Raw genomic sequence first — 12,837 nt, 5'->3', positions numbered from 1 at the left:
GAAATGAAATCCTCCGATTTTTTATTTTAGAGACATTTCTTAGCACTAAAATGGCATTTGTTGGAAAATTTCGGTACATGAGCCAATGAGTCTCACCATCGTTCTTGACTTCCTGCATTTAGTTGTTTGGCATTGTCAACATTATAGAAAACAGACAGTCGCGGAGATTGAACAATTGATATCATCAGAGAACAGACAAGAGAAACCGTGAAAAATGATCAATTTATCCCGAAATTACGGTATTACTTAACATATGGGCCACATCCACCAAGAGATAAAAAAATGCATCAATGGCAACATAAATGTGCCCTACAGAAAAAAGGGGGCTACCGTAATTCGGGGTAACATTGATCCTCTCTTTGAATATTTATCAGAAAATTTCATTGAACAATGCAAATGTTGCCAGTTGTAAATAATGATTCGAACCTTTTACGAGATGAGTCATTCCGATCAATGTTACCTCGCTGATAAATATTACCCCGGATTACGGTATTACCGATCATTGTTCCCTCATATGGGCAGTGTTCAGACAGACCGGACTAGATGATTTTTTGGAATTCTATAGATACGTTAAGAACTCCACCAATTCTCATTTTTCCTAAGCTATTTTGATACAGATGTGTAATCAAATTGATAAGTTCCACTATTACAATGAATAAAGTTAATATTTTGAAATTTGGAATGCCTGGGGTACAATTTCCGAAATACATAAAAATACACATGGTCCTGTCTGTCTGAACATCGACCATATTGGCTTACTAAAAAAATCACATGGAACATTTCTTTAAAAATGCTTAAAACCTTCAAAAAATTAAATGTAGCATAAAGACACGAGCAATAGGTACCAGTACTTGTCTGAAAAATGTAAAACTCGCAACATTTACAATTGTAAATTATTTCCCGATCAACCGGTCAGTAATGGTCGATAACGATCGATATCGATTCACTTTGAATCGTTGGCGATCGCCATTTGTGAACAAAGATTTATAAAGAAATTGTTATACCGGTTGATCGGATTTTTATTTTAAAGTCAATTTTCAACTGTAAAATATCTTTTGATATCGAATTTCAACACACGAGTCAATGAAGTTCGTCGTCGTACCTACTTGTTTTCCTGCATCCAGTTTTAAAACCTTAGTAACATTACAGAAAACAGACATGGAGAATTGTATCCAGTGAGAAATTTCACGTGAAACTACAGTCTGTCCAAAATGAATAATTTACCCTATAATGGTTTTCGCATTCACATCAAATAAGCGCTGCGCCGTGCATTTATTTTATTTTCCTGCAGCACAACAGGGTGTTTCAAAATAGTACAGGAAAGGCGGACTGTGATAGCCGATTTGATTGCATACCGGTAGGCGTTTGGAAATTGGTTAGATTATTTCGAAGCTCATACGATGGGTGAAGATGGTTCAAGATGCAATCCATGACCGCTGTTCAATGATATTGCTGAATAATGCTATTCATAGTCAAGTTTTATTCTTAATTTATCACAATTCATTTTTTAAAACATATACCCTCCGCAGAAGCCTTGGAAAGTGTCGGTTTTAGGCAGAATTAAGCTCGTACTCTCGCAAAATATAATCTCTGATAATTTGCTGAACCCTTGTTGGAAACAATCTGTGAACGACATATGAAGTTATAAATCTATGATGAAAAATTTGAAGTACAATAACTTACTGTGAGAATTTAACACCTAGCCCGAAAAATTTCGGAACTGTTATCGTTGTCTCATTTTGCAGTATCCCCTCTACAATGGCCTTCGCGGTATAATCGGTTGATAGGATTCCAAACCTTAAATAGAACCAATGTTAGTGAAATCATCAAAAATCTACTCAGACATTATACATGCCTCGGTTTCTTCAAAAAGTCAGTTATATCCTTTCTCGTCGAAATGTAGTACGGGTTTACACAGGACGTCCGAATTTCATTGCCATGGCCTTGCAGGCGCAACTGTTCCGACAGTGCTCCCATGAATCCATTTACGGCGTGTTTCGATGTGGAGTACACGGTTGCCCACGGAAGCGGATGAATTCCCGCCAGGGATGAAATGGAAACGATGTGTCCCCGTTTGCGCTCGATCATTTTCTTGAGGAAATGTTTCGTCATCTGGAAGATTGTTTATATGAATAAATTTTAAATGATATGTAGTATTTTCTTTATTGCTAAGTCGTCCATTTTGAACGCGTCTATATAGTCTTTTCTTTTCAAACAATTATATAATTAATGTTGGGGACAAATGGACATCCCTATCAATGATCCACCAATAATACCGCTGAGCTCACTGGTACCGTAATCCGGGGGCAAATTGATCACTATTTCACAACTTTTTGTCATATTTTCCCTTGGAATTCAAAAAATCTATATCAATAAAAATGAAATGGTGTTTGTATGTCACGAAATGGCTTGAGAACGGGCTATTGGATTTTGAAATTTATCATATAGATATGATCCTGAAGTGTTTCTACGTGTTTGTGTGTATAAAAAAACTAAAGATGTTCACAGGAAAGTTAGAAAAAACGGGAGCGAACGGAACTGCCTGTTTTGTATAGGACGACCATGACGTTTTTCAGCAGCCTACTTGATGGCAAGACGAAGTTTGCCGGGACCACTAGTATCAAATAAATTTCGATAAAATCAGTACTTCACTGATCTCCATCAGTTTATGTTATCAATTTTTTATGAAAAAAAAAATACATTTCATAAAATTAGTTTTAATATCAAAAATTGAAAATGACACTTTGGGGCGAAATTGATCACTATATAATAAAGCATATTTTAGAATGTGAAATTTTCCTATCTACTAAATTAGGGTCTCCTGAATCTGAAATTGATGTCAAAATTCTTCCAACTCGTGTATATCATCATTTTATTGCAAAATTAAACTTTGAAAATCTACATAAAACGCCTAAATGTAAATGTAATTTCCCTTGAAATTAGCACGTTAGTCAACAATAAAACGGTTTTATGAGTGAAAAACTATTTTTGTAATGCTGTACGACTTCAAAAATGAGTTCAGCAGTTCACACTGAAGCTTTCGCAACATTTTTAACACTCAAAGTTTACATGCTGGCTTAGCACCAACGGATTGTTTAGTACCGACATTTCCAACAGTATTGCTAGCACCTTCAAAAATTGTAAATATTTCTATGCAAAACTGACCTTAATAAAAATGAAATAGCTTCAAATCACCATTAGACATCTATAAACTAGAAAACATGGAACGTATTTGATGGCAATGAAGCATTGAGCATCCTTGAAAGGAAATGCTATTCGGAACCGACCTGATCAAATTGACCCCAGTGATCAATTTGCCCCCGGATTACGGTACACGAGAATGTACTCGGTCACCGCCAACGCGCGAACGTAAAAATTAAATTGTAGATTTTCAACTGGTCAATGTTTCCAAATTATGTAGCAGCAATTGGATTTTTAAGTGCAGTAAAACCACAACCAAGATACTTTTGAAAAGTGGTAAGGGTTCATTCGCAAATTTCATAACACCATAACGCGGGACCTTTGGATTAAGAATCGAACACCTTAACACTGTACCACCAAGGGTTTCATGATAGTCTGGTCATTATTTGCCAATATTAATGCATGTTTCATGTACAGCGACACATACTTTGTTGTACCTTGAAGCCCATCGTCAGCAGATACCAAGTTTGGGTGACAATTTTTGTTAAGTTATTGCGATTTCATACGATGCTTTCTGGATTGATATATGATCTGTCAGTTTATACAACTTAACGCGATCCTGTGTTGCACTATTTACGATATGTTTTGTTGTCAACACAGATTGTCGTTTATGAATCGTGTTGGGGATTTATAAACAACTTGTGTTGACATTGATAGCGTTTAATTTGGCATCTTGTGCGATTCTGATTTTCAACGTACGAATATATGATTTTGGATGCACATTCTTATACGATACGTGGTTCACTGGGACATTTTGAAGACACCCACGATATAAAATTTTTGAATGGGCCCGAACTCAAGCGCACACAAGCGTTCCCAGACAACCAGAAATCGCATGCAAGTTCACGTTACAACTCGTTTATTCATACTAATTACATCAAACTCGCTAAACACCGTGGATAAACTCGTCAGATTGATGAGTTTCCTCGCATAAAACACTACTTTTCTGAGTTCATTTGTACATTTTGTTTCGTCCCGTACACACGTACCAAGTAAATCGGATCAATCCGTAGCAGCTGTCAAATCATCATTTGTTATCATAAGTTAAGTCGCATAATATTGCAGGTTAGTTCGGTAGAATATTTATACACTCGCATTGTATGTTATTATTCATCACATAATATATGCACGCATATCGCTTCCACTTTTGTACGTAGAAGGCCGTTTCGCAACATCTTATAAGTGAAATTTTGCACATATAGAGCCTCCAGGTGATTTCGTTATACGTACATTTTGGTTGTCTGGGTTGACTTCTGTTTTGTTGGGACAATGGAAATTCACGATTTTTCGGAAGCCTTCGACGCAAAATTAAGGAAATCCCGCGTGAAATTAGTTAATGTGAGGAATTTGTTAGACAAACTTGTAATGTTTATGTATGTGTTCAATTTTGTTGACCGCGTGAATAAAGTAATAACATTTAGTCTAATATTTAACTCTCACTATTAATGTTATCAGAATTTTAAAAGTGTCCCCATTTACAGTACTATAGATCAGATAGATTCTAAACCCCTTTCAGAGCGATTTTCTGAGTACGCCACTGGTTCTTCCTATATATTTTTTTAATTCCTGTTTGGATCCGCCAAGGCCAATGTTTTTTTTTCGTAAACAGGCAGCCAATTAAAACAAAATTGCCTACCTTTAGACGTTTGATGTAGTTTATTTTGTAATTCACAGTTTTGTTCTAAAATTTATATATTTGTAAACAAGTAGTAAGATATTTGAGGTTTGATTCAGATTCAGTGACCGTATATTCAGTGATCATATATTTAGCATATCTCTTAATTTTGTTAAAACCTATCATCTACTTCACCCCGGAATCAAAATCTTCACTTGATTAAAAAACAATGTTATAGAATATTGTTGAAATTTTCGATTCGACAGACTTAACTGATTCCAAAAAATAGAAAAGTTTTTTGAGAACTTGTGGAAATATGGTGCAATGAACCAATGCACGAGTTCATTAATTTGACGTTTGAGCAGTGCCGAATTCCCTTGTTTCCATGGTCACGTAAATAACACGGCACCGCTCAAACGTCAACGGACCAATGCACGAGTTCACTAATTTGACGTTTGAACGGTGCCGTATTCATTCGTTGCCATGGTCACGTAAATAACACGGTACCGCTCAAAAGTCAAATTAGTGAACTCGTACATTGATCCATACAGAGCAACGATGAAATTATCGCGATTTTTCATCTTATTTCTAAGGGGGAAAAACTGAAGTTGCCGGTAGAGAGGTTAACTATGATTTTAGTGGATCTGGTGCTAAACCTACATACAAACTTTTAATGGTTGAAATGTTGTGTAATGTAAGCTTCTGAACTCATCTTTGAAATAATATTGCATTAAAAGCATAGATTTCCAATCATAAAACCGATCATTAAAATAACCTGCTTATTTCAAGGGAATTTGCCTGCATGTTGGCGAACTTTGTTGATTTCAAAGCTTAACTGTGCAACAAAATGGTCAAATACATGAGTTGATGTAATTTTCTAACTCAGCGGGCCCAATTTTAGCAGTTAAGGATATATTTTATTCTTACACCTATTTCGTTATATGATGCTCAATTTCGCTTCAAAGCTTGTATCAAGTTTAGCCTCTTAGTGACGATGCGCACTTCGTGCTGTACGTACACGAATTCTCTCTGATCTTGGATTTTTTTAAACTATCTAAAGCAATAAAACAGTACTTCTCAGTGCTACAAAATCAGTACTTTTCAGAGCTAAAAAATGGTACTTTTCAGTGCTACAAAAACAGTACTTTTCAATACTATTGATCTCTTTACGATCCTTGTTAGGACTCGTGATCCTATAACATTTCCCCGAATACCATTACCCCGAAAACCATCACCCCGAAAGTCAATACCCCGAATGGTAAAGTACCCCGAAAACCAAAACCCCGAAATCCATTACCTCGAATAGTCCGTTACCCCGAATACCATTTTCCCGAGTGGGCCACAAACCCGAATATTATTGCCATGAAAATTCCAAAATGGGGATTCGATAAATGTTATTAGTTGAGGTTAAGCTAGTCTTCTCTTGCTCGTTGGAGGTTATTGACGATCAAATTGTCTCTAACACATATGACAAAGATAATCTAAAGCTCCAGGAATGGGAAACTTCTCCTCAGTAGGACGAAGTGTTTCCTACTTCAAAATATACTTTAGCAATGGATTTTGATTTGAATTCATGCTTTTATTATTAAGATTTATCCTTTTTTTAATCATCAGCTATTCTTTAAGGGCCATGTTAGAATCAAAATATATGTGCATTCGATTCTGAGAATGTAGCTGTGACAATAAATCATTTTCAAACTGATGGTAATGCTGATATTGATACTGTTTTTACATTGGATAATTATGTGAATAGGGATAGTATAGACGAATCACATTTATCGTCACGACTTTAACTCAAACAGTACAACTTGAAAGAACAGCCTATAACTCTAGGAAGGTACAATAACTGATTCAAATATTTACACTTATAATGTTAACCTCGAAAGAATAGCCGATGATTGAAAGAAGGAAAAATCACTGATAGAAATGCGCAGTGCGCATCGTACCTTCGTGCTGTGCGTACACGAATTCTCTCTGCTCTTGGAAGTTTTCTTAAAAACTACCTAAAGCAATAAAACAGTACTTTTCAGTGCTACAAAATCAGTACTTTTCAGTGCTAAAATTCAAAACAGTACTTTTCAGTGCTACTAAAACAGTACTTTTCAGTACTATTTTTCTACTATTGATCCCTTTACGATCCTTGTTTGGACCCGTGTCTTCGATTTTTCGTTGGACCCGTTGGCGAAAGCTAGCGGTGGTAATCCTTCTTGGACACCGTCTTGGGAAAAAAAACCTCTCGAAGGTCACGTCTTCTTTCGATTATTTATTAAACATGGTATCAATAACAAACAAAAGGAAGGGTGAATCTCTGAATTCACAACTTCCTTCCCAAAAAGTGGGATTTAAAACTGTCACTACACGTGGCAAGAATGGAAGAAAGGACGTTTCTCCGGAATGCGGGGGTGAAATGAATATTTGTATCGAAATGAGCAATCAGTTCCATGCTCTAGACAAATTTTCCGAACACCAAATCGAAACAGCCTCTAGCCCAGGCTCTTTGATTCAAGTGAGGAAGCAAAGAGTGCCGCCTATCGTGGTCAGTTGTTCCGAATTTGGGGGATTTAGGCAGGAGATCTTGAACTCCATTAGAGGAATCAAGGTTTCCTTCCAAATCGCAAAGAAAGGAGACTGTCGCGTTTTGCCGGAAACTCTTAAAGATCTTGAACTTCTTCTCAAACATCTTGAAGAAAAGAAGCACAAATTTTTTACTTATGACGACAAAACTGAACGTTTGCTCAAAGTTATCTTGAAAGGTCTCTCAAGTGACTATAAGCCACCTGAAGAGATCAAAAATGGAATAAATGATTTACTTGGATTTTCCCCAGTCCAAGTAATCATTATGAGAAAGAGAACCCAATCTGGCATTATTCGGAAAGGGCTTTCTCAAGAATATTATTTAATTCACTTTAACAAAAAATAACTAAATAATATTAAAGCTTTAGAAAAAGCAAAACTTTTGTTTGATGTCCGTGTGAGATGGGAAAATTTCCAGAAACCTGGAGGAAATTACCAGAACCCCACTCAGTGCCGTTGGTGCCAAAAGTGGGGTCATGGTACAAAAAATTGTCGCATAAATGCTAAATGCATGATTTGTGGAGGTTTTTCTCACGCCAAGGACGTCTGTCCAGTGAAGGAAGATACCACCAAATTTTTGGAATTGCCCTTCGCGCAAGAGAGTCGTTGATGCTCCTGCCAGGCAGATGAAATATAATATCCGTTACGATAACGGTCGTTTCCGGAATTTGCCTGGTAGAGTATCGAACAGTGCTCATTTTTCAGTTAACAATCGCTTGATTAGGAATCATACCCACCAGGAAGATCATAATCATGCTCATTCACAAACTAATTTTAATCCGTCGGGTAGCCGTTCGTGGGTAGGGTAAATCCTTTGCCGATATCGTAGTAGGTAATTTGAACTCCTCCCCTATTCGTGCTATGAGTACCCAGGCAACCAAAATGTACGTATAACGAAATCACCTGGAGGCTTTATATGTGCAATATTTCACTTATAAGATGTCGCGAAAAGGCCTTTTACGTACAAAAGTGGAGGCGATATGCGTGCATATATTATGTGATGAATGATAACATACAATGCGAGTGTATAAATATTGTACCGAACCAACCAGTGATCTTATGCGACAGCTGCTACGGATTGATGCGACTCACTTTGTACGATTGTACGAGACGAAACAAAATGTACAAACGAACTCAGAAAAAAAGTGTTTTATGCGAGGAAACTCATCAAACTGACGAGTTTATCCACGGTGTTTTGCGGGTTTGATGCAATTAGTATGAATAAACGAGTTGTAACGTGAACTTTCATGCGATTTCTGGTTGTCTGGGTACCCATTCTACTTGTTTCAAATCAAATGGAAAAAACCCTACCGCCACAGGTAACTCCTACTCCGCTTCTTCGTCTACCGAAAATTCTAATGGGAAATCATCAGATGTACCCACTTCAAGTGATATGTCTGCCTCTGATTTTAATTTTCTAACTGAACAATTGAATCTAATGATTGATGCAATGTTCAAAGCCACCAGTATGACTGAAGCAGTCCAAGTAGGTGTAAAATTTACAAATCAAATTGTTATTGGATTACGTTTTTCTAATGGATCCAAATAATAATTTAAATATTTTACATTGGAATGCTCGTTCACTGAATGGTAAAAAAGACGAGTTGTTTAATTTTCTTACAGCTAATAATGTGCTTATAGCAGTTATTACCGAAACCTATTTAAAACCTGGATCTAAACTTTAAAAAATCCTAACTTTTTTGTTTATCGCAATGATCGACTTGATGGGGCATGTGGGGGAGTTGCAATCATCATTCAAAGGCGTATAAAACATCAACTGTTTTCCTCATTTCAAACTAAAGTTTTTGAAACTTTAGGTGTTTCTGTTGAAACACAGTTTGGTAAATAAACTTTCATATCTGCCTATTTGCCTTTTCAATGCTCTGGACAGCAAGTTAATTTGCTCCAAACTGACTTGCAAAAATTGACTCGCAATAAGTCAAAATTTTTTGTCATTGGTGACTTTAATGCCAAACATCGGTCATGGAATAATTCTCAAAGTAATTCCAACGGCAGAATTTTATTTGATGAGTGCTCTTCAGGATATTTCTCAATTCAATACCCTGATAGCCCTACATGTTTTTCCTCTTCTAGAAATCCTTCTACGATTGATTTGGTCTTAACCGACTCTAGTCATCTCTGTAGCCAATTAGTTACTCATGCTGATTTTGATTCTGATCATGTCCCTGTTACATTTCAAATATCCCATGAAGCGATTCTCAATCCTATCAGCTCCACTTTCAATTATTTACGAGCCAACTGGAATATATATGAAACGTATGTTGACTCTAATCTTGATGTTAACATTTCTTTAGAAACTAAACTTGATATTTACAATGCTCTTGAAACTTTAACAAATTCCATTGTTGAAGCCAGGAGCATTGCAGTTCCAAAATGTGAAGTAAAATTTGAATCCGTGATTATAGACGATGATCTTAAACTCTTGATCCGTCTTAATAACGTTTCAATAATTTCAACGCACTCGTGATCCTACTATGAAAATTATATGGCAGGATTTGCAGAAAGAAATCAAGAAACGTTTTGCAAAGTTTTGAAAATAAAATTTCTCAATTGGACCCTGGCTTTAAGCCCTTTTGGATATTATCTAAAATCTTGAAAAAAAACCTCAGAAGCCAATACCGGCATTGAAAAAGGAAAACAAATTATTACTAACTAATTGCGGAAAAGCTCAAAAACTTGCTATGCAGTTTGAAAGTGCGCACAATTTCAATTTAGGACTTACTAGTCCAATTGAAAATCAAATTAGGACTTCGAAAATATTCTCAACCAAGAGAACGTTTTCGAAAATGCCTGGGAGACTGATTTGGAAGAAGTGAGAACTATTATTAAAAAATTCAAAAACATGAAAGCTCCTGGCGATGATGGAATTTTCTACATCCTCATCAAGAAACTTCCAGAAAGTAGCTTATTATGTTTAGTTGATATATTTAACAAATGTTTTCAATTAGCATATTTTCCTGACAAATGGAAAAATGCTAAGGTTGTTCCAATTTTAAAACCAGACAAAAATCTTGCAGAAGCTTCTAGCTATCGTCCAATCAGTTTGCTTTCCTTCATCAGTAAACTTTTTGAAAAGGTTATTTTGAACAGAATGATGGCCCACATCAACGAAAATTCAAATTTGCCAATGAACAGTTCGGATTCCGCCATGGGCATTCGACCACTCATCAACTTTTACGAGTAACAAATTTGATCCGTCTCAACAAATCTGAAGGCTACTCTACTGGTCTTGCTCTTCTAGACATAGAAAAAGCATTCGACAGTGTTTGGCATGAAGGTTTGATCGTAAAATTAAAAAACTTTTTTCCAACATACATTGTTAGAATAATTCAAAGTTATCTGTCAAATCGTACACTTCAGGTTAATTATCAGAACTCCAGATCTGAAAGATTTCCTGTAAAAGGTGGTGTTCCCCAAGGCAGCATTTTGGGGCCAATATTATACAATATTTTCACATCTGACTTACCCTAAGTTTGGATATTTTTTCTTCATACTTGCAAAAATGGAAGATATCTCTTAATGCTTCCAAAACTCAATTAATAACATTCCCACGTAAACCAAAAGCTCTTTATTTGAAACCTTCAACTAGACGTGTTGTTACGATGAGAGGGGTTCCAATAAATTGGTCAGATGAAGTTAAGTATCTAGGGCTCATGCTAGATAAAAATTTAACTTTCAAAAATCACATTGAGAGCATTCAAGCCAAATGTAACACATATGTTATATGTCTTTATCCACTTATTAATAGAAAATCAAAAATTTGTCTTAAGAACAAGCTTTTGATATCAAACAAATTTTCAGGCCAGCCATGTTGCTGCACCATAATGGACTAGCTGTTGTAATACCAGGAAGAAATCTCTGCGGAGGATTCAAAATAAAATTGGTATAGTACCAATGAGTCACATAGACTAACCAATGTTGAAACATTGGAACAAATGCCAAATAAAATTATTAAGAATTTTAGACAAAAATAGTTGCAATACATTTAGATTAAGTTAAATTAAGTAAAATAAAAGCATTTTTTTTTTCTTATGAGCAGGTGAAATCAACTCTCCTGTAAAAATTTCTTACTGCTTCTGCTAATGAAATGTAATATGTTGTTAGCAAAATATTAATCAAAGTTAAACTTTGTTAAACCAAACTAGGATGCTAGTGTGGTCTGACACAAAACACCTAGATATAAAAAATGAATGTAATGTTTGGAATGATACTAATAAATAAATTAAAAAACTGATGCTTTTTTTCAATAGGGAACTGCAATAACTTCACATTTTTCCACATATTTTCAAAAAAAAAACAGTGAAACAAATGTTTTGTCATGAAAATAATTGTGGGTTCAAAAATCCATTTGGAACTATCATGGGCAAAATTTCGAATCTCTTCAAAATATTCTTTCCCACAAATAATTGAACCAATAAATTTTTGATCAATCATATCCCCAATATGTGTCACCTTTGACATTTCACATTACTAATTTCCCCTTAAATGATAAATACTTACCCATATGACGCCTTTCACGTTCACATCGAGCATTCGGTTGATGTTCGTTTCGTCAGCATCTTGCAAAAAATCGAAGCTAACCATCCCGGCATTGTTGATCAGTATATCCACGGGACCAACCGTTTTGTGAACGCCGTCGACGAACGCTTCCACTTGATCGTATGACGAAACGTCCACTCGAAAAGCGTAGGCTTTGGTTGTCCGGTCGCGCTTTATCTCTTCGCACGTGCGTTCTGCTGCCTCTAGGTCAACATCGACGATCACAACATTGCTTCCTCGATTGGCAAACTCATGGGCCATAGCTTTCCCCAGGCCATTTCCAGCACCGGTTATCTAGGAATAAGAGGGGAGATATTACCTGGTACGTGAAATTTCAAATTTCTTGGTGAAATTTTAGGTATTTTGTATTGGCGCTTCTCCTTTACCAATACAGTTTGTCCACGAATGCTCTTTGGTTTAGATGGCACTAAGATCCTAACAGCTGTTATTAGCAGAACAGGTATACCAAGTATAAGCACTTTCACCAAATCCAACACCATGCAAAACACTTCCATGAGCACATTCAACAATGGAGACCTTTTGATTGGCTCACATTCTGTTTGAACCTGCGAACCCATGATCTTCTAGGAATGTGTTGCGAGATCGAACTTCGCCGTGAGACTGTTGATGAATGTATTTTACCTTCCGATATCGCAAGCTCCCAGCAGGCGGGAACGTATGCATAACCCTACGCAAAAAATCTCAACAAAAAAAAATCAATGCCCCGTAATTTCGCGTGTTCCTTCTGTGTCAAGATGGTCCAACAGGCAAAGCATGACGCACTGATTTCTGATTAAGCATCGTAAACGAGCGAATTTGGCGGATGAGACCACGCTGTAAATGGCTGTTGAATTGATCGTTTGATATATCGTTTAATAACAACAATG

At 36.2% G+C, this 12,837-nt stretch overlaps 1 protein-coding gene across 1 annotated transcript; it reads right to left on the bottom strand.

Moving 5' to 3' along the window:
• Positions 1 to 1,414: 1,414 nt before the first annotated feature.
• LOC5564500 (17-beta-hydroxysteroid dehydrogenase 13) lies at positions 1,415 to 12,592 on the bottom strand. Its single transcript, XM_001648793.2, has 5 exons — positions 12,337 to 12,592; positions 11,912 to 12,244; positions 1,856 to 2,112; positions 1,684 to 1,797; positions 1,415 to 1,623 (listed from the first exon to the last, which is right to left on the bottom strand). The coding sequence occupies exons 1-5, from the start codon at positions 12,526 to 12,528 to the stop codon at positions 1,551 to 1,553; spliced, it is 969 nt and encodes a 322-aa protein (XP_001648843.2). The 5' UTR covers positions 12,529 to 12,592; the 3' UTR covers positions 1,415 to 1,550.
• Between the last annotated feature and the right edge of the window lie 245 nt (positions 12,593 to 12,837).

The sequence above is a fragment of the Aedes aegypti genome, chromosome 2, assembly GCF_002204515.2.
Source record: "Aedes aegypti strain LVP_AGWG chromosome 2, AaegL5.0 Primary Assembly, whole genome shotgun sequence".
NCBI lineage: Eukaryota > Metazoa > Arthropoda > Insecta > Diptera > Culicidae > Aedes > Aedes aegypti.
This window is presented reverse-complemented; position numbering and strand designations above follow the sequence as displayed.